The 25,444-nt window shown below is 48.2% G+C and overlaps 11 protein-coding genes across 11 annotated transcripts; 3 read left to right on the plus strand and 8 right to left on the minus strand.

Moving 5' to 3' along the window:
* Positions 1–293: 293 nt before the first annotated feature.
* On the minus strand, positions 294–1,946 carry N7517_003038 (uncharacterized protein; the record flags this gene model as incomplete). Its single annotated transcript, XM_056720768.1, has 3 exons — positions 294–505; positions 559–624; positions 704–1,946. 3 exons carry the CDS (start codon positions 1,944–1,946, stop codon positions 294–296), a joined length of 1,521 nt encoding a protein of 506 aa, XP_056584903.1.
* Positions 1,947–4,770: 2,824 nt separating this feature from the next.
* Positions 4,771–5,004, minus strand: N7517_003039 (uncharacterized protein; the record flags this gene model as incomplete). The annotated part of the gene is made up of 1 exon (XM_056720769.1): positions 4,771–5,004. The coding sequence occupies one exon, from the start codon at positions 5,002–5,004 to the stop codon at positions 4,771–4,773; it is 234 nt and encodes a 77-aa protein (XP_056584904.1).
* Positions 5,005–5,441: 437 nt separating this feature from the next.
* Positions 5,442–6,711, minus strand: N7517_003040 (uncharacterized protein; the record flags this gene model as incomplete). Its single annotated transcript, XM_056720770.1, has 2 exons — positions 5,442–6,396; positions 6,473–6,711. 2 exons carry the CDS (start codon positions 6,709–6,711, stop codon positions 5,442–5,444), a joined length of 1,194 nt encoding a protein of 397 aa, XP_056584905.1.
* A 327-nt stretch (positions 6,712–7,038) lies between these two features.
* Positions 7,039–7,686, plus strand: N7517_003041 (uncharacterized protein; the record flags this gene model as incomplete). The annotated part of the gene is made up of 4 exons (XM_056720771.1): positions 7,039–7,134; positions 7,219–7,290; positions 7,377–7,491; positions 7,541–7,686. The coding sequence occupies 4 exons, from the start codon at positions 7,039–7,041 to the stop codon at positions 7,684–7,686; spliced, it is 429 nt and encodes a 142-aa protein (XP_056584906.1).
* A 1,206-nt stretch (positions 7,687–8,892) lies between these two features.
* N7517_003042 (Major facilitator superfamily domain general substrate transporter) lies at positions 8,893–10,798 on the minus strand (the record flags this gene model as incomplete). Its single annotated transcript, XM_056720772.1, has 3 exons — positions 8,893–10,115; positions 10,169–10,345; positions 10,402–10,798. 3 exons carry the CDS (start codon positions 10,796–10,798, stop codon positions 8,893–8,895), a joined length of 1,797 nt encoding a protein of 598 aa, XP_056584907.1.
* Positions 10,799–11,409: 611 nt separating this feature from the next.
* On the minus strand, positions 11,410–12,991 carry N7517_003043 (caspase family protein; the record flags this gene model as incomplete). Its single annotated transcript, XM_056720773.1, has 6 exons — positions 11,410–11,435; positions 11,487–12,095; positions 12,149–12,504; positions 12,620–12,633; positions 12,696–12,855; positions 12,912–12,991. The coding sequence occupies 6 exons, from the start codon at positions 12,989–12,991 to the stop codon at positions 11,410–11,412; spliced, it is 1,245 nt and encodes a 414-aa protein (XP_056584908.1).
* Positions 12,992–13,944: 953 nt separating this feature from the next.
* On the minus strand, positions 13,945–15,979 carry N7517_003044 (chaperonin-containing T-complex subunit CCT7; the record flags this gene model as incomplete). Its single annotated transcript, XM_056720774.1, has 6 exons — positions 13,945–14,048; positions 14,122–14,783; positions 14,843–15,215; positions 15,277–15,613; positions 15,685–15,851; positions 15,934–15,979. 6 exons carry the CDS (start codon positions 15,977–15,979, stop codon positions 13,945–13,947), a joined length of 1,689 nt encoding a protein of 562 aa, XP_056584909.1.
* A 478-nt stretch (positions 15,980–16,457) lies between these two features.
* On the minus strand, positions 16,458–18,067 carry N7517_003045 (putative histone acetyltransferase Spt10; the record flags this gene model as incomplete). The annotated part of the gene is made up of 2 exons (XM_056720775.1): positions 16,458–17,516; positions 17,570–18,067. The coding sequence occupies 2 exons, from the start codon at positions 18,065–18,067 to the stop codon at positions 16,458–16,460; spliced, it is 1,557 nt and encodes a 518-aa protein (XP_056584910.1).
* A 1,127-nt stretch (positions 18,068–19,194) lies between these two features.
* On the plus strand, positions 19,195–20,937 carry N7517_003046 (lanthionine synthetase C family protein; the record flags this gene model as incomplete). The annotated part of the gene is made up of 4 exons (XM_056720776.1): positions 19,195–19,375; positions 19,431–20,004; positions 20,063–20,076; positions 20,132–20,937. The coding sequence occupies 4 exons, from the start codon at positions 19,195–19,197 to the stop codon at positions 20,935–20,937; spliced, it is 1,575 nt and encodes a 524-aa protein (XP_056584911.1).
* Positions 20,938–21,185: 248 nt separating this feature from the next.
* Positions 21,186–23,845, plus strand: N7517_003047 (uncharacterized protein; the record flags this gene model as incomplete). The annotated part of the gene is made up of 2 exons (XM_056720777.1): positions 21,186–21,375; positions 21,429–23,845. The coding sequence occupies 2 exons, from the start codon at positions 21,186–21,188 to the stop codon at positions 23,843–23,845; spliced, it is 2,607 nt and encodes an 868-aa protein (XP_056584912.1).
* A 380-nt stretch (positions 23,846–24,225) lies between these two features.
* Positions 24,226–25,402, minus strand: N7517_003048 (40S ribosomal eS26 domain-containing protein; the record flags this gene model as incomplete). Its single annotated transcript, XM_056720778.1, has 6 exons — positions 24,226–24,331; positions 24,396–24,498; positions 24,616–24,743; positions 24,948–24,984; positions 25,035–25,082; positions 25,384–25,402. 6 exons carry the CDS (start codon positions 25,400–25,402, stop codon positions 24,226–24,228), a joined length of 441 nt encoding a protein of 146 aa, XP_056584913.1.
* Positions 25,403–25,444: the final 42 nt, after the last annotated feature.

The following is a 25,444-nucleotide window of genomic DNA, read 5'->3' on the forward strand; positions in this document are numbered from 1 at the left end:
CAGAAGGGGACTACTGCAATATATCATACATCTACTATATTGTTGCAAAATTCCAACAAGCATTTGCATTCAATCAATAGTATTAGAAGCCGTATAAACTAACATGGGTAAACATGCCAGTAAAATGGTTGAAAGCAGCAGCTCAAGGAAAATCCAGCCTGTCAGTGTTGCAAAGGCTTGGTGTCACACTAGAGTAGTGTGTTTATTATTGTCCCATCTGCAACTCTCGTACTCTCTTTTCTGGAGGCATTTCGTGATTCCTTAGACCGCACTAAAGCTGTCAAACTTTCCAATCAAAGGAGCTGGCCCGAACTCCACCTTGACGACCTGGTGGGAACCATGCCCTGTCCCTCGGACCGCATATAGCAGGCTCGGTCTTTACCGTCCGTGTTCCACATGAATCGCACACACTTCTTCGCGCCCTTGTAGTTGGCACACCTTTCGGCGCAGTCCTTGAAAGAGTTTGCCCTAGCACTGCCCAGGTCCGCCGGGCCCTCATCATCGACTAAAGAGAAGTCAGTATATGCACACTCCGAAACGGGGGTGGGGCAGACAAACGCTTAGCGTAATGAATCTTGAATTTCTCATTTCCGGCGGTGATAATGCATTGATCGTCGCGAGCCTCTGTGACTCGATGATTAGCATCAGATGAAGAACAAATGAGTGACTCTGTAGAGCGATAGAATAGGTCACTGTTCCTTACCAGCGTCATATAGGTTTGTACGGCATTTTCCATTTGCGCCTTCTCCATTACAGTCAACATTCAGAGCATCATATGACTGCTGAAGGGCGTCCAGTCTGTTATTAAGCGATGTGACCTGCGATCTGAGTTCTGCAATCTCATCGTCCTGTTGAGTGATCTCCATATTCAAGCTATTCTTGTCGTTCTCGCATTGTTGCTTCTGGATGTTGAGGTCGCCCTTCTCCTTTTCGCACTTCTGTTGATCTGAGCGGCATTGTTTCTTTTTCTCTTCCACCTCCGCAGAGTGCCGACGGCAATCCACTTCGGCAGATTCCAATGCGAGTTTGTCAGCCTCGCATTGCGCCAATTTGGCAGGGTCCACCTGATTGGTTTGGCAAATTTGGATGGCATGTTCGGCTTGCTCAAGGTCCTCTTTGCATGTGTCCTTTTCTTTGACGCAAGCATCTTCATCCTTGATACACTGGTCCTTGTCTTTAATACATTGAGCCTTCTCCTCGGCACACTTCTTGTCGTCCGGCTCCGGGATCGGGGGTTCGACGATATCATCCACAACTTTAGCGAGTGACAGGAACGTTGGCGCTTGCTTCTGATCCTTGTTGCTGCCCAAGATGAAGAAGCAAGTGTCCTTTCGAGTGCCCTGCGTTCGGAATGAAATCGCTTCACAACCTTCTGATGCGCAAAGGGAAGCACACTCGTGAGCAGTAGCTACCGGTTTACCTCTCGGGTTGAGCGAATTCAAGATGGACTTGCAGGTCCACTTCCAGCGGACATTGTCTATCAAGACCTCGCCTTCTTGCTTTGTTGGATCAGAGCAGCAAGCATTGCGGTCATCCGACTCCAAACAGGATGGAAAGATTTCCGCGAAGGTAATCCACTCTTCATCAGACTTCTGATCCATGTTGTCACCCATGATAAAGAAGCAGTTATTTCCTCCACGGGCTGGCTTGCCATGTGCTTTGAAAGAAGATGCTTCACAGGACACATCGTTTGCACAGAGTGATGCACAAGCGTGAGCATTGTCGGCCTTTTGAGCGTTTCTGGGATTGAGGGACAACAAATTCGATGCGCAAGTGAACTTGAAGGTGCGGTCGTTGATTGACACCTCACCAGACTTTGCTCCACTGGTACAGCAGTCATTGGGAGTAGCGGAGAACAGGCATGCCGAGCTGCCGCTGATCGGAATTTGGTCGGTGGCGAAGGCGGAGGCTGCACCTAGCAGCAGGAGGGAGGGTTTTATAATCATGGTCAACCAAGGAAAGACCTGAACTGTAGTTGTAGCAGGAAACCAAGGGCAGATGCAGGTGTCCAAGCCTATGTAAATGGTTTAGGGACGCGGAGATCAGGCCCTTTACTACCCTTTTCTCCCTATATCTGGGGCTCCACTTGGATGCTAAGACATGATGTAAAGTCATGCGGTCATTAAGGAGAGAAGAGGTGTCAGAGTCATGAATAGATTGAAAAGTTACATGAGTGGATCTAGAAGTGGGTAGCTAGGACTCCGGAATGGTCAGATTATCGAGTTCAGCTCAACCTTCTGCAGGAGGTGGGGCTGCGAGATTGCAGCCCAAAAGACTTAAACGAACAGGTTCAGCCAGCCAATGCTTGGTGGACGGATGGAAGGGGCCGAGAAAGCCACAAAATGCGGTTCGTACATAGTATTGATCCATGCTAGTTACGTAGGATGCATGGTGGAGCTGTGATCTATCGGCAAGGAGGACGCATAATTTATGTTCATGTTTCATATTCCTACCTTAATCCTGCATTCTGCATATACCACTAATACGCTAATTATGACTTCAGCTACCTAATGTCCACCTCCGTTGAAGTTTATGTTCAGGCTGAACCATGGGGACCCCTTAATTGTAGCTCGTTGCCGTTTACAGAGAGAATAACCCAAATTAGTGCTCCTGCCCTTATGATCCATTTTTTGAGAGATCAAGCTGAGTATGGAGTATATTTAGAATGGTTCTGAGAGAAGTGACTTCCATTACTAAAAGGCAATCGGTGATTGGTATAAATATGCAGATAAAAGGAATACGCCAGCAAAATACTACACGCACTAGTTAGTTCAAGATTAATTTGCCATCACTATCAGAGAGAGAAATTCTAATTCATATCTCGGAGCCCCCGAATAGGATAACATTATTGCGATTTTCCTTTCCTACCGAAGCTGGCAAAGGTTCTTCTTTTTTCGGGTTGGGGAAAATGGCTGATGAACAACCGCTGGTCTATGAATTCTCATTCTATCTCAGCATCATAAGAAAAGACTTCAAGTACGATCATTATACAAGAAGGCTTGATTGTCTTTACATCCTCGAGTTGAGTAAGAGTAATTTGTTGCCGGAGCCGATGATCATTGCTAAATTTCTTTTTGAGTGAAATTGTTGCAAGGGGTCAGTGACCAATGCAACGTCAATGAAGTGGCATGCTGCATCTGACTTTCTAGCCCTTAGTATCTCTGGCGCTTGTCATTGATTTTGCAAGTATGGGGCTCTTCCAGTATCAGTTTAGCAGACTAGCGTGCACCAGCCTGCTACAGTAGGAAGAATCGTTAGCAACAGTGTGCTAGCTCCACTTGGACTTGTGTATTATTCAAGTGACAACTAATGAATCCTTGGTTATGTGTGTATATGCTCTTTTTTATTGCTGATTGCTAAATACCTGATTGAAAAGGGGAAAGTCAATAGTGAACTATCAAGAGCTGTCTGTACATTTCGAGATCTAGCAAATCAAGAACTAGATAACTAGACTGCGACATCGCCCGGGCCTTATGTAAGCGGGAATTGGGCCCCATGGATAGGCCCATGGACGGGCCCTACCCTTAGGGCCTACGGGCCGTAGGCGTTGTGGGCGCCCGTGGGCCTTTTTAGTAAGCAAAATTAGGTCAACACGTGATTTTATTGATAGATTTTAAAATATTCCAAGTATACTTGATAGTATTAAATTCATCTTTGCAAGATCCTAAATGCCTTAATACATGCTTTATATAGTTTCATACTATATAATTCAACAGAATGCTCACTGATTGCTAACTGATTACTCAGACTCATCACAGGTGAGTTATAAATTGGAACTATTCCACTACTCTAAACCTATAAGATAGCTTTCTCGGTTTCTACCTCATCCTTTCGGTTGTTCGACTTTCTTTGCATTGTGTGGAATTCATCAAACTATAGGTAGAAACTGGATCTAGAGGCTAGTTGTGGCTGTGAATTGTTATTTGAACTGGATAAGAGGTAGCATTCTGCTAGCCAATAAAAAAAGAGAAATAACTCAGGCGGGAAGATCGCGAATAATTCCGGCCTTCTTCTGTGCAACATATAGGTGGGCATTTCCGGGCGCAGAGGCAAAAAACAAATAGTTACGCATAGCTGATCCTGAGAGACAAGCTTCTCCGGGGATATCTGCTTTCACAATAGCAGACTCTTCAAACCATGGGGTAAGGGGCACAAATGCAGACGTAAGAATTTGCATCTCAACAAACATCAGGGTCTGGAGAGCCAAGCCATTGGCAGTGTTTATTTAGATTGAGCCTCGTAGGGCTCGGAGATGAAGTGCCATACCGAAGTGAAGCGCGAGCAGATCAGACGGGAGAATGGTAAGGATATTGCTGCCCGTATCATGCTCGACTAAGATAGGCCGGGTCAAGTTTGCATCGCCGCCATACTGGAGGGGGTTATTCTGATCTGGGCATATATCTATCTTATGTTAGTAAAGAAGCTCAAGTGACCATCGATATAGCTTAGATTGACGTACCTGGTGCATTTGGGACTCATTCGAAAATGGAAGGATTCTGACACAGATTGGACCATTTGTTGCGGCTAATAATAATAAAAAATACGATAAATGATTAGCTTGAGCTAGCTCTTCATAACATCATATACTCAAGGGCCTCTAGGGGAGGCCTGAGAAGGGTTATATGATATTTGCCTGGTACTTAGTTTGCTGGGTCCTCTGCTGGTAGAACAACGTCTTAAAGATATTATTAGTATAAGCCAGGATGATATGGATATTAGATAACATACCTCACACCATCTCAATGCGTGAGCCGGCACAGACTTATCTTGTCATGGGTCCTTCTCAACGCGAACTCCATCAACCAGGAAAACAGGGGGATCAGTTCGCTGGCGTGGTCCGAGATCGCCAATCTCGTATAGGTGAATGAGTGCTTCTATGTTTACTCTCTGAGCTTGTCCGAAATCTGTGTCCAGAATGGCTTGCAGTTGTTTCACTCGCTCCTCAGGTTGGAGGATGTACGGGATGGGACACGCGGGGCTGAACTCGGGAAGCGGATTAGGCATACTGACAAGCGCGGGGTGGATGTGGTTGGTGGAAAAGGTGAAATATGTGGAGCGCTAGGTGATGCTCAGTGAGCGAGTTTGGTGATTATGTAATAATTAGGGGCGTGCTCAGTTTTAGTGAGCAAAAAGCGGCGAGGTCTGAGCATTAAACGGAAAGGGAACGCCAAGAAATGGCAGAGTAAATCAAGTAGGTACTTCAAGTCCTACCATAGGTACACAAGCAGGAACCCATGTCGTTCCTTCACGGCCTATATCTCCTTTCCACAATGGACACTTGCCATGATCCTGGCAATCCGTGAGAATATATACGTGAGCCTCCAGTGAGTTGATCATTTATGTGGTAATTTTAGCACTTGATGCCTGCTGGCCAGATGACAAAAATTCGAAATATTGCTAGAATATCGCTTCAAAGGTGTCCCATTGCGCCATTCAATCCATCAAAAGAACTGATTTAGAGTCTCCGAGATATCCACAGGTCCCCTCTCTTTCATGACTGCTCGCTTGGCAGGACGATCTCCTCTTTCAGGTGGTTCAGCGCGCTTCTTCTCCCTTCCACGTTTCTGCTTCTCGATATCAAGCTTTTGCATCACAGGATTTCGAGTAAACAATACAATTGACTTTGAATTATACCGAGAGCGGATCACAACCCTATCTCTTCTGCTGTGGTCGACAGTTGGTAGTTTGAACTCCAAAATCGGGGTATTCGTTGGTAGGGATGATGGCCTTCTTGAATGATCATGCTCCTCTGCAGGTATCTGGAGACTAGACTCGTAAACATGAAGCAAGGCCAACAGATGATCATCAATTGTCTTTGACGTTCCATGGGTTTCCCAAAACCAATCGAGTCTGCAGGCCGACCATCCCTTTATGGGAATGATAATATTCGCTGGCCTATTGTATCTTTGAATCGTTTCTGTGATATTTTTACACTCGTACGCCACAATGAGCTGGAGCTCTGGCAGTTCACGCAGAGCTTCCAGTGTCGCAACGGTCATTTCGCGTTGGTGGTAGAATCTGAGAATGCGGAGATGCTGTAGTGCTTTGGATTCAATCCAACCACGCACAAATCCATCTTGCAAGGAGATACCGTCATTACTCACGCCCACGGGTTCCAGCGGTGCGAGACTCGACGAATTTGTCTCACTGTGAACGTCCAGGGCAACCAGATTCTTGATATTTGGTATAGTAGTCAGGTCTGTGGCAGTACAGTATGTGGTTGCAATTGTCAAGATTGCACGCCAGCGAAAGTCATCACTGTTGAGGATACCCATGTAGTCTCTCAGTGGTTTTTTGGGACAGCCAGCATTGAGGCAGTAGTAGGGACTAACCTCATGGAATTGTACAGGATAAACGCTGGCCATTATTTTCCACATGTGCATTGTCTGCTTGTTGCTGTGTAGACGGTTAGATTTGAACAGACTCGGGAATTTGACAGAGGGGTTTAGAAAACTCTCTTATGATGACTTACCACTTTTTGAGGGAATCCCACAGGTATTTTGCCAAATACCAGTGGACGTATTCAAACAGCTCAGGCTTCAGCGCGGACTGGTCCCGCAAAAGTGCTTTCATTGCTGCATGTTTGAGTGATCCAGATCCTCGATCATTGGTTGTCTCCCATCCATGTGGTAAAAAAGGAATCTCATGATACCATGTGGGACCGAGACGTATGAACCCGGGTGGCTGGTTATCTTCAAGGATGATGGACATATCGGAACGAGATCATGGCCAGAACAAGCAGGTATCCAGTGAGAAAATTGCAGTGTAGCTTTCTAACAATGCCCATAGATTATATTATAGGGAAGGTTGGTTTCATCCCGAGATTAAACAACAAATTTCGAGGTTCGGCGCGTGTTGGGAGTCGAAACGGGACTGATTTGATACATTCACGTGACCCTGTTTTATACAGACAATGGGAAATCCACAAGTTTTTAGCAGGCCCGGGGTAGGATTTCGGTCTACCCATTGGATTCTCACAACCTTCAAAGGAAATCATCTTTCTTCGGCTCCCTATCTCGGCTTTAGTACACTTTGATCATGACTTGGCCTACCTTCCTAGCTAAGCATCCTGCTTATCTCCGTTACGTTCGTGAAGTTGCTTCTGGAGAACTTGTGATGCCGGAATACGAACGGGTGAGTGACTACATTCAAGTGACCCTTGATGAATGGAAGTTATGCAGAGGGTTATACAAGAGATTGACTAAGATCATATACTAGGATCAGAAGAACCGTTTGATTTTGCAGGTTGGCGAGCAATATTGTCGCTATCCAGGGTGTACTGTCAGCGGTGTGAGAGTACCAGACCCGAAACGCATGCCACATGAGCATCGGCCTATTATAAACCTATGAAGGATTGTTCGGCTTACTGTTCTTAGCATCCTTACCGGACTGGAAACTTGCGAAAGCATGTAGGCCGTCACAGTGAAGATCTGCAAGTTGCCGACGGTGTCATCGGTCGGATCAGTTATATCGAACAGGAGAAAATTCGAGGTAAGCTGAACGGTCTGACGTTCTAAAACATAGCTAATCAAATGTTTAGCTTGGTACAATTCTCTCTTTGCTTCCGATCCGGCCCCGTCGTCAACCTCCCCCTCGGTCGCAATTTACCGCAGTTCAAATCGCAATATGAACCGCAAGATTAATCGCAGTACCAATCGCAATACCAATCGAAAGGCCAATGCCTGAAAATACCTGAAGAGTATACGTTGTATAGAGATGGTGGAGCTCCGGGCGGGAACGTGGAAGATTGTTGATACGGACGAATAGGATAATTAATTATTAATGAATTATTAATGGGGTTATCCACCCACCCGCAGCCCTAATTCCCTTCCATTCACCTCAAATTAAAGTCTTTTTGAGCATTTAAAATCCTATGGGCTATACATAAACAAAGAAATAAAAATATTAACTATCATGAGTGTACAGGCTTAATATGTTATTAATATGTTATTAACGTGTTATCAGCGTATTATCCATAATTGTCTATTTAGCACTCATCTAGTGTGAGTTTGCTTTGCATTTCTCTTTTGTTCATGCATATAATCAACCCTGTCCCCCAATTTTCTTTCTCTTCATTCGTATTTATGAGGACTAGCGCGGATCGGGACATTCAGCCAAATCAGTGTACGCTAGTAACCTGATCGAGGACCATTTGTCAAATATATATTTATCGCCGGTATAATGCAGTGCTCTTCCCCTTCTAATGCTCTGTCGGCTCCAAATTTGCGAATGGATCAACTAAGCACCTCTTCCAGTGCCAATTCCGATGCCATGAATACTACTCTGCCACAGCCCCTTCCCCTAGTACTCTTTCAATTCTTGCCAACGCTATAATAAGTTCGTCAAACCTTTCTGCCAACCATGCGACCCGAGCTATATATTTGGATCTCGTGCACCAAACCATACTTGTATCCAAGAGGACCCAATTAGGTGATACGCTCTATACGGAAGATGCACGAAGTGGGAGTTCGTATAGCACCCAAGGCTAAATGGCGCCTGCAGCCACAGATCAATATACATATACGATAATGTGGAAGGCCTTTCCCATGCCTGGTCATAAGAAGAGACGATGGATATCAGTTCTTGTCAGAGAGCGGCCATCAAAGCAACTTCTGCCTCGTGGGCAATTTTCTAGCAGACAAGATCGAGGTCAAGACTCGTGACGAGGAGTTTATGCTCTAGCAAGTGGTTTGGGTCTACAGCATGGAGGACGTCTATCCATAAGATCAAATGAAGGTCGATTGTTCGTACCGTGAGTTTCGGCATTAAGAAGCTTGAGAAAATATCGAGATCAACAAACGAGAACTAGCTAGGGTAGCGACATTTATCACTACTTGGTTACAATCTGGGCTATCTCTAGGGCTACCTTCAGGGCTTTCACGTACACATGCCTTAGCCCTGCTCATTCCTGCGTGCATACCGACTCCATGTACGTATTTTATACCCCTTCCAGTAGAGCAAATAAGGAATAGGTAAAAACAACAACGAAAGGCAACCCAACAGAGTCAACGTCCATGCAACGCCAAGGTTGCTATACATGATTTCCGCGATGATAGCCATAACACCGGCAGCAACAAGCCGCGTCATCTGAAGACAGGAAAGCGCACTTGCAGCATGTTCCTCGAACGCATCGGCGACGTACTGGTAGGCCGAGACGAAAACGCACAATGTCCCAAAGCCATAGAATACCGAAGCGATAAGCGGGCTCCAGAAAGAAATTGAGAGTCTGGCCGTCCAAGCCATCCAGAATAGCGAGATGGGGATAAAAGGCGCACCGAACATGGCCATATATAGACTGATCTCCGGATCTGGGCGCTTTTGGCCTCTTGCACGGCTGCGGTAAATCGCCCTACGGAGGAGCCACATTGAAATCGGGAGTGTCAGTGCTGAAAGAAGGACTCCGACCTCAATGGCCAAGAATGCGAGGGCGGTCGAGGTCGCGCTGAAGTTGTTTGCCTTTTCATAGATGGAGACATAGCCGGCGATGAAGGTGTACAGGATCAAAAAGAGGAGAGATAGAGAGAGCGAGTGGATCATAATGATTGGTTCTGTCACAAAAAGTACCAGCGGTCGGTATAGCGAGGTACGCATGCGCTGGGCGAACGTGGCTTTTCTGAACTCCAGCGGGGACCGGTACCGGTCGTCGCCTGTCAGGCGGCGGAGCTCTTTCGCTTTCCAGTACAGCAGGATTGGGCTGTATGTCTCGGGCAGGAACAGCAGAACCGGGACCAGGACAAGTCCGGCGAGAATGATGGTCATCCAGTCCACCCAGCGCCAGCCTGCCGATTTAGCATGGACGGCGAATGCTCCTGGTACTGGGCCCACCAATGGACCAGTGAATATGATGATCGAAAAGATCGGAAAGATGTATACTCGTTCAATGCGTGACCAGATGTCCACGATGGATGCTGCTGCTATAACCGCCGGGGCAGACCCGAAGAGTCCAGCTAGACCGCGGCAAACAGTTCGCTGTATCACATTTTGGGAAAGCCCTGCGCCCATGTCAAACAACATGAACCCGATCATGGTGGGTATATACACGGGGGTGCGCCCAACGACTTCTGATATAGGTCCTGTTGCCAATGCGCCTACTCCAGCACCAATCAAGAACATAGCTACAGAATCTGGGTCAGTCTGGTTGAAGTCATTCAAATATTTACCCACATACCAGTCGGCAAAGTCTCGACCTCGAAGCTAGTATGAAACAATTTCTTGGTTGATGTGAGAGCAGTGGAATCGATCGTGGATGACCAAAAAATTACGCATCCAGTCAGCGAGGTGATTATAGTCGTCCAAACTCGACATTTGAGTGGCCAGTTGTGAGGATCCATTGTGTCACAGTCACCTTCAAATGTGACGACAATGAGTTTGTTTTTTTCTCCGACTCGATATCAGATTCACTATCCGTTAAGGGATAACCCGGCCGAGGTCTTTCAACGCCAGTCACCATAATATCAGGCGTGTTTCCCAGCGTCTCTTCTGAGTTGATGGTATGCGGTTCGTTTGTGATTCCCGGGTCGTACTCGGCGCCCTCGACATCTCCTTCCCGCTCGATGTGTGATCGAACGGTATGGCGAGGTTGAAGGGATGGCCCAGTGATAAAAGTGCGATGGCCATGTTCCCTTCTTCGTGTGGCACCCAAGTCATCAGTCGGCTCACGAGGTTCTGTGTGAATCTCTCCTTCACGGTAATAGTAGCGGCCCTCATGGGTCCAGACATCCTCGGGCTTCTCATGTTTTGTAACAAATTGTTGCTCGATCTTTCTGCGGATCCTGCGGTGCTGGCGAATTGACTCCATTGTGCTTGATTCGGGGTCTTGCGTTTCAGGATCGTATCCACCCTTGTTACATTGAAAGATCAGTTGAAGAGGTTCATTCTCCTCGGAGATGTAATTTCTTCGGGAGGCAAAAATGACATATGACGGTCCTATCCCCCTGAGGATATCAAATCCGTACAGCGCCATATCCATATCACTCGGTCAGCTTTCCCGCCCATGACAGATCCCATCACATCGAGTTCAATATGTTTAACTGATGGAGAGCTTGCAGCATGCTGTTCTGGATAAAAAAACACTAGCTGTATTTTCCCATAGTGAAACATCGCAACACCAAAAGGACATGTGTTGGTGGTGCAAATGCCCAGGGTGGGCGGTTGTCTACGATGATGTCAGAAAGACCGATGCTTATCGTCACTGAGCTAGGTAATATGCAGCTCATGTTGGATGGATAAACAGTGGTAGATCACAGATTCATAGGGATTAATCACAAATAGTGCACCACCCACAGGCCAAATATGCACTGGAACACCGAGGGTGGAATTACATACAGGGCAATTCATTAAAACAAAAGCATGCAAATGTTCATTGAAGGCCAGACAAGTATCGTTCCTTGTCTTCATTTCCAGATGCAATTACATCACATAAAGGATATCGGTATCTGTAGGACTTGTTAGAATTTGGTTGCGACCAAGTAACCCGAGAACCTTACCTAGGGGGTGGCTGCAGCTGAGCTGTGGCTTCTGTGAATATTTGGACTCGAGCTCATCACGAATGCTGTTCAAAAGCTGGACATAACTTTGCTGAGGGTTCTTCCGGAGCGCGGCGATGAAAGCCCAGGACATGGCACCAGTGGCCTGACCGGCAATCTGGGCATCTTGACTGGTCTGGTCATCCTTGCTGCCGGACCACATGATGACATCCGCGGGACTAGTCTTAGTCTGCTTGTTGCGTTCATACACTTCGTCGCCCTTGGTGGCCTTCTTTATGAAGCCCATGGCGGTTGACATCATGCTGCCCATGTCACCACGCGCGTATGCCGACACCACACCAAGCAGGCCTTGTCCAGCCTCCTTTGCCAGGTTGGGCTCCTTGAGTACACCGGAGGTGGAGTAGACGTAGGGGAGATCCAGAGCGGAGCCAGAGTGGCAGGAGTCAAAGATGGCTGTAAGACGGACTCCCGGCTGTAGAGTCTGCACCATAATACGGTGCATCTCATCATCAACGATGTGGCCTGCAACCCGGAAATCCACCGGGTAGATAACTTCATCATATCCATCCTCTTCGTCGCCGTCCAAATCGGGTGTCTGACCGCCGTGACCTGGAATCTTGTTAGTTCGCCGCCATAAAAGTGATTGAAGCATGGTTACTCACCAGAGTAGTGGAAGAACAACGAGTCATTGGGACGTGCATCCTTGACTAGCCAGTGCATAGCCCGAAGAATATTTGCCTTGGTCGGCTGGCTCATCGGATTTTGCTGGTCATCAGTCAAGAGGACCATGTCCTCGCGAGCATAGCCGAAGTTCTGGTTCAAATAGGCCGACATGTTTTTCACATCGTTGATACATCCGCGCAGCTGACCTTTCTGACCGAAGTAGTTGATGCCAATCAACAAGGCCTTTCTCTTGCCCGTACAGCGGGAGTATTGGAAGCTATAGCCTTGGGGGGCACCGTGGCCGAAGGCGACGGGGTTGCTAGGAGGGGGAGGGGGCCGCCGCTTTGACCGTAGGCTAAATTTGCGCATTATTAGCTTTCACTCCCGAGAATGTGGTTCTGGTTTGGGAAATGTCAGACGGACCTGGTCTTCCTTGCATTGGTGGCCCGGAGGGTGGGTGCTGGTTGTACCCAGACGGCGGAGCCTAGAAAGTATTGATACATGTCAATCTTGTGTATATCCGACACCGAATTCATCATAACATACATTGTAACCTTGCTGAGGAGGCGGCGCGCCGTAGGACTGAGAGGGCTGGGACGAATGGCTGTAACCGTACGGGTTGGATTGCGGCGGCGGCTGGTGCGGCTGCTGGTGGTAGGACTGGCCAGGATAGCCGCCATAGGAGGGCTGCTGGTGATTCATTTGTCTGCAATCAAACCTTTGTTAGACTCTCAATAGAGCAGAAAGGATAAGCAAGCGTACGGGTACTGCTGTTGCGGGGGATATGACGGCTGCTGCGGGGGGTACCCCGGGGCGCCCGAGTAGGGTGGATAGTAAGACATCACAGGAAGTCTCTTAAGTCCAGGGAATCAAGTGAGAAGATCAAAGAGAACTGAACGCGTTGAATGTGGAGAAGGGGAGATTGAAGGCAAAACAGATCGGAAGTACGGCAGCCGCCAAGCCTTAAACAGGGTAACCTTTTGAAAGCAAAGAATAAAGATCAAATCAAAAGTTCGGGGGAAAAAAGCATTAAGATAAAAGGGGATCCTAGGAACTCGCCACATACATACTCCGAGGTTCATCCACTATCTCCTTATAAGGCTGGAATAACAAAAATAGAAAAGAGGGGGGGAAAATACAAGACAGAAAGGAAAAATAAGACTAATGTACATCTGGACTTTTATATCTGACGTTCATCGGCAGCCCCGATCAACCCCTGTCTACCGTAGAAGCCCAAGACCTTATTGGGCTCACTCAGTAATCCTTGAAGATTTCTACTCAATTTTATAGGAGAAATCAAATAGATAGATCATAAACATCTAAATCGCCCTTCTGCACGTCATACAACTCAAGGAGATTCAATAGCCCTGTCTTGGCGTGGGAAATTGGCCAATGAGATGCAAAATGGATTAAAAGGTCTCGAGACAATACGGAGTAGATTAGAAATAAAAGAGAAAAGCCATACGGAGTACTCCGTTGTACATAGAATATTGCTCGGATCGGCTCGGTCTTGGAAATGCATCTGATATATCATCTGCATGCAATTAAGTTTCAAGGAATACTTTCATGAGGACTATGTTTAAATTGTATGTACTTGGAAAGAAGGTTATCTCTAACAACTCGGCTTCTATTCTCCCTGTACTTCATATTCAATATTCATCTCAACAACGGCTTTGACGCCACTAAGGCCAGAGCAGAGTTCGCTTCAACTGCTTCGTGACCTTCAATCATGCAGGTGTCCTTCTTTTTTTGGGGGGAATATCATCGAGCATCATCCAGTTCGGGTCAAACTCGTTTATCCTCGTCGGGGCATACCGCGGCCACGGCCCCGGAGGGCGCGCTGGGCAGCACCGGGCGGCATACCGCGCTGTTGACCAGGTTGGGCCGATTCCTCATTCTCTGTGGGAGAGGAAATATGGGTTAGCCATGATATAGAGGATGGAAAGTAGTAAATAGTTAACAGGTCACTTACTTATCGTTTCGTCCACACTCAGGATCAGACAAGAGGCTTCCACTGCGGCCTGGATAGCATTGACCTTGACGAGACTGGGCTCCCAAACAAAGGCGAGCATGTTGTCACGCACGCCCTCGTTGTCAAAGTCGACACCAGCCCAGGTGTTACCCTTGCGGTGCTCCACACGCAAGCGGTTCAGGATGTCTGTAGCGTCGAAACCAGCGTTATCACACAGCTGGCGGGGAATAACCTCCAAAGCCTTGGCGAATGCCTTGACGACGGCCTGCTGCTTGTGGGGGACGTTACGGTCGGCAAACCCGTGCATGTAGCTCGACAACTCCATTTCAGTAGCACCGCCGCCAGCAACAATGGTTGTGTTGCGCAGAGCACGCTTGACAATCATGATAGCATCGTGCAGACTACGCTCCACCTCCGCAATGAATTGCTCAGCGCCACCACGCAGGACAAGAGTGCAAGTCTTAGCACGAGGGCAGTCGGAGAACAAGTTGAAACGCTCTCCACCAATCTGGCGCTCCTCGAACGCGCCACAGGTACCTAGGTGGCGCTCCTGGATGTCAGTGCATGTGGATTGGGTTGCGGCTCCGGTAGCCTGGCAAACACGGTCCATATCGTCGGAGGCCACACGGCCAGCACAGAAGATGTCTCGGTCCGCGAAGTACCTGCAAATCAAATCATTAGTGTCTGGACAAGTATCCCGTAGCAAATAGCAAGCACGTACTGTGTGGCAAGATCGCCAATAGGCAGCTTGCTAAGCACGACCTTCGCTCCTGTCTTGTAGATAGCCTCAAGCTTGTTGAAGATGATCTGCCACTCAGCATCGACGATGGCCTGGTATTCCGAGACCTGCTCGACACGGACTTCCGCATTGTCCTTCTCGCTCTTAAGCTCCAGCTCGACGTTCAAGCACACGATACTGGGGTCCTTGAAATGTTTGGGCTGCTGCTCGAAACCGGCGTAGGAGAAAGTCTTCTTGAAGGCGACACCGTCGACGAAAAGCGAATCCTGAAGACCACCACCGGTAACCTTCTTAACACCGATCAATCTCTCGTTGAGGTCATCCTGGTCCAGCGAAAGTACCGCATCCACAACCACTATGATACCATCTCGTCAGCCTCGGGGCAAATTTGCAACCGCTGGGTAGGGGATCCTCACTCTTTGTGAAGAAGTCCGAATTCCGCTTGATAAGCTTGCTGTTCATGGCTGTTGCAGCTAACCGTCTTAGTGTCTGAACCTTCTTCTCCTGGCTGTCTGAGGCATCCATCGTGTCCACTGCAATCTCCTTAACCTTGTTGACTGCCATGGCGCTCGCTCTCCGCAGACCCTTAATGATGGTCTGCGAGCTGACACCCTGCTCAACGAGTTCTCGCACCTCCTTCAGAATCTCACCAGCCAGGACAACCACGGAGGTTGTTCCATCACCGACTTCGGCATCTTGGGACCGAGCGATATCTGTGAGAATGCGGGCGGCGGGGTGCACAATATCCAAAAGCTACCAAATACATGAAAGTCAGAATCATCAACTGCCTCCGGTGATGCGTTTTTATCAGTAGCAAGACGCACCTTCATCACTGTGGCTCCATCGTTTGTAATGGTCTGTCTGCCATTGGCATCCACAAGCAGGAGATCACCACCGTAAGGACCGAGAGTGCTCTTGACTGTTCCTTGCACTGCAACACAGGCGTTGATGTTGGAGATAATCTGACCCTTTCCTTGAGAGGCATCGGTGCCTATAAATTGCAAAGCAGCAGTAGTTAGCATAGGTTACAGAATCCCACCAACAAAACTGCCCGCACTGGAGACAACACATACCCTCCTTCAACACGACAATCGTGGGGGTTTGGCCGTTAAAGGCCATGATTAGATCGGTATTCGGACACGAAACCGTTCAATAAAAAAGTAAAAGAAATAAGAAAAGGGGTATGGTGAGTCGAAAGGTCGGAGGGGTTGAACTGCCAAAATTTCCCAGAGCTCCTGTTCCCCAAAAACCCCCCAGTCGCGCAAGGCGGTGACCAATCAGGGCTCCTCAACCCTACACATTTAAAGATGATGTACACAATTTACATTGAAATAGAGTTTCTATAGTATATATTGAGATATCTCATTTAAATAATATACCTAAAAAGATGCACAGTGTATGTAGCATAAAGCGTTGTGTCACTGTCCACGGCAAAATAGTGGTGGAGTATCAGCGGTATCTCAGACCGATGCCTTGACGCCATAGAACAATAGGAAGAGAAGTGGGAAAAGTAAGAAAAGTAAGGTTAAGACAGAATAAATCCGAAATGAAATAAACCCCCCGAAATAAGAAACCAAAATAAAAAGTTGAGGCTTGTTCACGTAAAGTCATAATTCCCGTCTGAGGGACTTCCATATTCGAACTTCGAGAGTAATTCAGCATCATGCTGTAACTCGTGTGGAGGTGGGTTCACAAGTCCAAGCACGTCTTGTCGAAAGGGGTCCGAGCCGTCATCTACCATCATTTGATAGGCATTGCTGGCTGTATGATAGCGCATTGCATCGTCAAAGCTTGACATGCCGAGATTGTGCGAGCCCGGTGCGAACTGGCCCGTCATGGTGTTATGTTGCTGATAGCGTCGTAGCTGTTGGTGTAGTTGCATGATTTGGGGGTCGAGAGGCATGGGTGCAAACCCAGTCATGGGGTGGACTGTGCCGGGCATGGCTGGAGGGATTGGTTGGTGCATAAGAGGGTTGTAGCTGGGAGGCTCATCGGGTGCTTCATCCATCGCCTGCGGGACATTGACCGGTTCCTTTCGGGGTTGTTCAATTGTGCTATCCATATCCATGCCAGACATCGTTTCCGATGGCGATAGATCATCATCTTTGCTCCCAGGTATTGGGGGCGCCTTGAGAGTCTCTTTGCATTGTGGACAGTCTCGAATCACGCGATTGACAGTCTCTTTGATTCGTACCCAGTGGTATTTGATCGCAATAGCTGCCGTAGTTTTGTTGATTCCGGCATGTTGTTTGAGATGAACTTCTTGGGCGATATCGTACTGTTGCTGCGGGTCTGACACCACCTCCTTATCCTTCAGCATCAGCCTCTCGGGCTCCCCATCTTCCCCGCCAAGAAGTTTGTAATGAGTCGCCGCACTACGCAGTCGACTCTTTTCGGCCCTATCAGCACCACGAGGGTACTTTCCATGCTTCAAATAATAACGGATCTTTTCAAAGCGATCCTGAGACACAGAGTCTTCGCCATCCAAACTGAGGCCTCTGCCGTAGATGATTGCATCGACAAACTCTCCAGGTTGGGATTTGATGCTGCCTCCGCCGGGAACCCGGCCAATCCGTTTGAAGCCAAGGGAATCCCACAGGCGACATGATGCAACGTTGGACTCATATACCAGGTTGAAAACTGCATATGTATATCCCTAGCAAAAATTAATTCGGAGCCCGTTTGAAGCGACTGCAGTGAAGAACTCACTAGTCGGGGGGCCCACTCCAGATAGGATTCGCCCATCAATCTACCCACGCCCTTGTTTCGAGCAGCATCAGTGACAATGAAAGTGCCATTGCAGACATGACTACTACGGCCAGGGTAATTAGGCCGAATGTGAAAGCCACCTAGACAGATCTTGGTCCAATTGGCTCCAGCATGGTCCATCGTATGTGTCTGCTCTGCACTCTCGATGTCGCCAGTAAGCATGACCACACCAAAGTTCGAAAACCAATATCTTCCGAATTGGGCCAATGGAATGGGCTCTGTCATAGCATATGTATCTCCCTTTTCAATCTCTTTGTTGAATTGATCAGAGAGATACTTCATTAGAGCCCGAGGTACTTCCTCTGCTGAGGCAAAAGGGACCAGGGTCGCAACCGTAACCCGATCTCGCAAGTTTACTTGTCGCGGGGCCAGAGCAAGCGGATAATCTAGCTCAGGGCCCGATGGAACGAGCTCTGAATCTCCATGAACTTCAGACATGGTAAGGTGGCCCTCTGGGAGTTGTCAATCACACTATTTGACATGTTAGTTGAATGCATTATATTCTCATATCTTTGCGCCACAAAACCTCCTAGGTGAATACGAGAATAACAAGAAAACAACTACAAGGAACTGGATTCAGCAGGGGGTCTGTTCACTGACATTCTGGAAGCTGCTTCTAGAAGCCCTCGATCGCACTTCGAGGACCGCGTGTGTATTCTCGAGTCCGGAATGGCCGCAACGCAAGTCGAGAAGTCGTGGTCCTTGCTGACTCAGTTCATTAGATAAGCTAATTTCTTTGTTGCCTGGTTCCTCAGGCTCGACATACGTTGAAAGCTAACAAACGACCAAGTGTTATATAGACCCATGAGTGTGGCGAGTGGCCTGCTAATTATACCTAGGTAGCTCATTATAGATGTTGAACAGGAAGCAAACCCTGAGAACTAGGGCAAGAACAATATATGGAGTCGAGAGATCTTCGCGCTAATACTTCTAATAATGACTAAATATAGTAATTTTACCTAGAGCTCATAGGCATTTTTAAGGCTATCTTCCTTTCCTTGATATTTCAATAGAAATATGGTGTATAAAAATGATGGAAAATGGCGGGTTGAAAAAAGAGTAGCGTTCTGGTGTACGGGGTAGCCCGCCCACTATCTTTAGGGTGGCCGGTGCCACAGGGTACATGTATATATCCTTGAAGGTCTCGTCGGTATTAATGTATGATTTATTAGGCTTGATTCAGGTTTGATATACTCCGTACGTAAGTACCGTATTCATACGTCGTATGTCAAATCGGCGATCTTAGTACCATATATACTCCAAGGATGCATTTCTTTTGTTATTATTGTGGACAAATTGTGGTGTAGCTGAGGTTCGGTGGATCTAAAAACATAATAGGTTGGTCTATGCATACGCTACGGAGACATACATAGCTTTACTAGTGGGGAAAATGCAAGAATTTGTGCTTGGGCTAGCTGAGCCGCCTAGCGTTACGTTGTAGGAAGTGATAGCCCCAGTCAGAAGGGTAAAAGTTTCTCAGACCTGCAGAATTGGACTTCTTCTCTACGTAGCACGCCATATCCCAGCAAATTTACGGACAGCCTATAACTATATAGAACTCCGCCATGGCAGAGCGTCCGCAATACTTCGAGAATACCTTGACCCCGCTCCCAATCAATGCGACCACTCTTTTTGAGAGCCTCCAAGAGCTTCGTGCTGCTGTTCGCAATGGTGCCGAGTTAGTACAGGAGAACGCTCTCTTGCCTGAAACATGGGGCCCAAGTGGCATGTTTAGAGCTTTCCCCGGTATTTCAGGCTCTAGCCCCACCTCTAAACAAGACCATCTAACAACTCAATAAAGGTATTGCTCTTGCATTCCTACGTCTAGACTATCAGTCATCGGTGCTAGAAGATCACAAAGCTGCTTCTATTGACTATCGTCGCTACGCACTAGAACGGATCCCATCAAGCCTCCCGGACACTCCTCTGCTAGCCTCTCGATTGTCTCCAGTTGGCTCGTCTTCGCCCGTGACTGCTGTCACTCTGCGCATTTTAGGTACCTTTGCGAAGAATAATTGGCAAGATGGCGCCAATGTTAGCATCACAAAGGAGGATATCACTTGCCTTCACGATGCCACGCAGTGGGCACTAAAGAACGAGCCCCTTGTTCCCCATGATGGCCGAAAAATGGGTGGAGATGAGATGCTGTTTGGCCGAGCAGGACTTCTTTGGGCCCTTTTGAATGTTCGTGCTCATCATTTTGATCAAGAGACTCAGGAAGTCCTCTCACCTGTGCTGGGGGCAATTCCTGAGTTGATCCGAGTGATTGTGGATGCCGGGCGAGAAGGGTCCAAGGAATACACCGAAAAGAATGGAGCCCAACACGCACATCCATTGATGTATGCATGGATAGAGGGCTATTACGGCTTTGGGGCGTAAGTTCCATCTCCAGTCATCTTATATCGTATGAGACAGCTAACAGACAACGTATAGGGTCCATGGGATAAGTAAGTTTACAGAAAACTACTTGAGCTTTGCAAAAACTAATGATATGTGATTTAGCTGGTATTTTAACCATCCTGCTCTCATGTGGGCCCCAAGAGCTTGCAGACTATCTTCCTGTGATCGGTGGTACTATCACTGCGCTCTGCAAGCTATCTGGAGCTGCCAATGGCCACCTCCCGATGACTCTACCTCCATACGGTTCCGGGCGGCGATCAGAACTAGTCCAACTGTGTCACGGGAGCCCAGGGCTGTTGATTCTCCTAGGAGCTGCCTTGAAAAACAAATCCCTAACCCACGCACACTGGGATCCAAGCTGGGACCAAGCCATATATTTGGGCACTGAGCGTGTGTGGGAAGAAGGTCTGCTTTCTAAGGGAGGCAGCTTGTGTCACGGCGTGACCGGCAATGCATGGGCGTGGCTTCTCCTCCATGATTGCTTTGAATACCACTTGGACATTCTGAAGGATGCCCGCACAGCTTATCTCCAGCGCAGTCAACTATCAGCACTTCCAAATGCTGAGGCGAACCAGACACTCACCAGTGACTTCTTCCTCTCAAAGGCACTTGCGTTCATGTTGCATGCACGTGAGACTAAGCCATACAACAGTTCGCCCACATCTTCCGACAAAGATTATCGCATGCCTGATGAGCCTTACAGCTTGTTTGAAGGCCTTGCGGGTAATTTTTGTGCGTGGGCTGATACGTGCGTGGTGATTCAAGCCAGGCTGCGCAAGATGGAACTTGTTGAGCAGGGTATATGCACTACATCTGGTTTATCACGAGACCCAGTGTTTCGGGCAATTTTTGATAGACAATTGGGCTTCCCAGCCCTGGGTGGAAATGGCGCAACGGGTATTTTCTGAATCGCTCCCTTTAGCTACCCCCCACCTGTTCGTATACTCTTTATCCAGTGACGTCATAGGTGAAATTAAATGGCCTTAACTTTGACAGAGAAATGTGAAAATAATATCAATATAGAACTAGAGTCTGAGTCCTATTAATTATCTAGCCTAAAAGGCTTCGGTAAAACTGTGGCTGAGTCAAGCAGCTCATGGGGGCCAAACTCCCCGGATTTCTACCTTCGAAACGTCGAGAATCCAAAAATATAAACATGGATCTCATTCCTCCCTCTTATGAATCTGCAACCGACAGGGATGCTTGGACAATTATTGCTCGTTATATTCCTTCTGGCGATCTATGCGCTGCATCTCTAGTTTGCCACAGATGGCATGGTCTATTTATGCCCTTCCTCTGGGGTGATCCGGCATCTCACTTTGGTACAGATAACGATGCAGTCTACGGTAAGTAACCTTAAAACACGACTCAAAAAGCAATACCTGATCGGATCGCACAGTCGCTCTCACTCGATTTCGAAGGACACTCAAATACGCCCGACAAGAAGTGCGGGCATTGACCCATACCCTTCATCTCCCACCTGCTCTCTCGGAGATATATGGTGGTCCGCGAGCGGGCTGGTTGAGGGACATCCTCGAATGCCTGCCATGTCTGCAGTGTCTCATGGTCTCGAGACTGCCTTTTTTTGACCACCATGCCATGACAGCATTGAAACCCGACGAGAGATCGAACCAGTATAATATACGGCTCTTGTTGGCTGAGCGTGAGCCAAATACTACTTCCACAAGCCTCGCAGAGACTCTCCTCTTGTTTCCGGCATTAACCTACCTGGATCTTTCGTATACCACTCCAGCACGAGACCGCAATGTACTGTCTAAACTGACTCAAATGCCCTTTCTCCGGGTACTTAAATTGCGTGGCATCGGGCTGAAAGACAATGACGCCGAATTTCTAGCCAATGCTATTGGACGACGAGTCCGTTGTCTGGATTTGAGAGACAACAGGCTCACTGACCTAGCAATCCGCTCTCTGTTACAGGCATCATTTCTCCCGCCAAACGGGACGGAAAGGCAACAAAGTCCAAGGCAGGCCACTGCTTCGCCAGACCCCTTCTCCCACTTTACAATCAATGAGTCTGGGTCAAGCTTCTTCAAGCGGCCAGACTTAGATGAACAGTTTATGAAGCTTCTCGCTCAGCCTGTTTTATACCATCCATGGGTTGAAGACTTACCGCATACGGGAATCACCCATCTTTATATCACTGGTAATCAAATATCCGTGGAGGCTGTGGCGAGTCTTTTGCGCTCGTCCCGGCTACATGCTTTGGATTTCGGGACCATAAAACCCCCAGATAAGGCGCACCAGACACATCATTATGGGAAGGAGAAGTATCCCGGGGCTGAGAAGCTAGTCCCAATCTTGGGTAAGGTTGCAGGAGACAACTTGACATATTTCCGAGCGCATCATGCTGTTCTCACTGGCCGACCACCAGCTAAAGACGCTGCCTCCATTACTGAGCTTCTTCCGGAGCTTTCAGCACAAGAGAGCCCCCGCGAGGTCGAGCAATTCGAGTTGGATAGCACCCAGCAGGTTTACGAGTTGCCCGAAGAGACCAGGCCTGTCTTTGAACTTGCGGATACATCAACGACCAACTCAATTAGCCCATCTTGGACAAAAATACCCCAGACTTCCCAACCATTGCCATCCTATGAGGATGAACATGCACAGTCGGTCAGGCGTGGTTCGGCTTTTGCTCCGGAGGTTGTACAACCCATCTCTGTGCACAGTGGCGCCAATGGAAGCACGGTCTTCGGTGCTTTTAGGACAGATGCCTGGGATACAGAGCAGGCTGAAGGAAGCACATTGCCCTCTATTTCAATGGCTTCAGACGGCGACACTCTTGCGACAGACTTCTCTCTCCGTGCAACCTTGCAATGCAGCTCCCCGATCCCATCAACCGATTCCCTCGCACAAATCGTACAGGAGTTATTGGCAAAACGACCACATAACCAATCACTCCCACTTCAAGGAGGGAAGGAAAGCTGGTACCCTTACCTACACCCATCACATATTCCTCATATGGAATCTTTGGTACTGACAGATGTACCCTCGCATGTGACGCCCAACTCATCCATACTCTCTGCGCTTACTCGGTTCATTACTGCATGCTCAAACGAAGCATTGCTAGCAACCCTACAAGCAGGATCAGACTACTCCCTCCCACCAGGGCAAGCGCGCATACAAGCCGAGCAGCAGCGGTCACGATGTCTCTTTGGCTTGCGGCGTCTAGTTCTCGAAATCACACCTATTGATACCTCCAAACTGACATCATGGAAACCTGGGAACCAATATAATGCCACGGGCCATTCAAGTACGGGTGACCGCGACTCGGAGAATCTGTGGTCTGCAGCTACCAATGATTTCAGCTTCTTTGGTGAAGAAGAGTGTGGAGTCCCTGAAAATGATCCTGGCAGATACTTTCCAATGGCTGTGCTTAATGAGAAGGTCTCGCTTGTGCCGGAGGATGACTCGTTGCATTCACCCGATTCTCCTCGGCTCGGGCATCACATTCCACAAAGCGCCAAGACCCCCGGGCTGCCAGGGACTGGTGGAGACAGAAAGCAGCAGTGCGAGGTCCCAATGCTCGATCTTGTGGCGGAGCTTGCGGCCTTTCGTCGCGGCAAAAAGGCCGAGTATGAGCAGGTGGTTCGTCGTGAAAGAGTACGGCGAAGCACGATTGGCACCGGTGCTTCCGGCCTACTTATGCCATCATCGCCCCATATTTCTCTCACACATTACGTTGAAGGCCATTGGAGAGGAGAGGTGAAGGTCGTGCGGAACCCGATGCCAAAGGTGCGGACCGGAACGGTAGACATGTATGGGAACTATTTCGAGAAGGGGTACTTGTACCCATGAATTTTGTACTTAGCAAGATACCCAGTTTCTACTCAAGATACTTTTGAAGTCTACGTCATGCGATCATGTTTTGTAGGAATTTTTGATATTTTCTAAGTCCTCATTTGGACCTGAACCATCCTTCCTCCCAGTCATAACAAGCCGTCGTCAACGGGCTCATAAACATCACAATGCTAAAGGGACATCCAAACTGCCTTCATCGGACAATTGGTGCCGTCTTTTTCATCCTCAGTGTAGAAGCATGGCCGGCAGTTCGGGACCGAGCATCACCCCTGCGATCCGGTCAAGAAGAACACCAATGCGAAGAGTGAAGACAAAATAAAAGAATTCATTTCAAACTAGTTCAATTTTATTTTGTTCATCATGCGACATTCATCTCCTTACAAAGCCTTGGCGGCAGTAGGGGGCTGGAGCTTCTTGCCGTCCTTGTTGAAGCGAATACGGGGAGGGGGAGCACGGTTGCGGCGGCCTTCGCGGGAGCGAACACTATTGGCGAATTATTAGTATTTGAAAGGCGATTGAGTATCGAGGGTGATCGGTGGAAACGTACCGGACAATCTTGCCGTGAATGGCGCAGGACACGCAGTACTGGAGCTTCAAGTACATCTTGGGGACGGAGTACTCAGCGAAGACGGAAGCCTCGGAGATATCACCTGTAAAGCGGAAGTCATTAGTTTCACTGGTTCGTCTTGGAAATTGCTCGAATGGGTCGCAGCCATAGATCTGGGATCTTGTCGTAGATTCGAGGTATTGGGATAGTTGTCACGTACGGATGGCAGCGGACTCGACCATGTTGCGGATGGTGAAGCGCTTGATGGCCTTGTCCTTGGGGGTGCAGCGAGCGCAGTTGGAGCAACGCACAGGCTTGACGTGGCCGCGGCCATTCTTGTTGCGGCCGCTATCAAATCAATTAGTTACCGTGCCCCTGAAGTTGCGAATCAGTCGAAATCCAGTTTCCCATTCTTCTTGTCCGGCAATGTGCATAGGTCGCGATTTTCGATGTATTTGGAGATATATGTCGTGTGCGCTTCCGTTGGCGTCATTGCGGAGATGTCGAATGGGATACTGCTTCGCCGAGATGGGGGGGATTTGTTGGTCTTACTTGTTCGCCCTCTTCTTGACCATTTTGACGGTTTGTTCTGTGGATGGTTAGGTGTTGGTCTGTGGGTGAAGGGGGGAGATAGCGTACGGTTGACTTGTCGGGAGTGGGTTGTCGAAGCTCGCTCACACAAAGTCTCTTTCGGGATGGATTGGATTCCGTTGTGCGGGTAGCCCTAAGCCCTTAAGCGAGACGGGTCACGGGGTTGATGCCTCAAATATTAGGCATAATCACTCGGGAATCACGTGGATCACATGGACAGAGTCACGAGTAGTACGTCCGCCTAATTGGGACTAGCGCCCGGGTCGTACCGTGTCATTCAGTGTTTACGGCTCCTCATCCCCGACTAACGAAGAAACACCCCTGTTGGGATTGACTATTGAACTGCCCATTTTTCTTCTCCCTCCCAGGAATTCTCCTTGCTTTTTTTCTCCCATACCAGTCTCACAACTTAACATCCTTGTTTTGTTTGTGTCATCTCCCTTCCTCTTTCTCCATTT

The sequence above is a fragment of the Penicillium concentricum genome (assembly GCF_028827145.1).
Source record: "Penicillium concentricum strain IBT 3081 chromosome Unknown utg000001l_segment0_segment0, whole genome shotgun sequence".
Classification (NCBI taxonomy): domain Eukaryota; kingdom Fungi; phylum Ascomycota; class Eurotiomycetes; order Eurotiales; family Aspergillaceae; genus Penicillium; species Penicillium concentricum.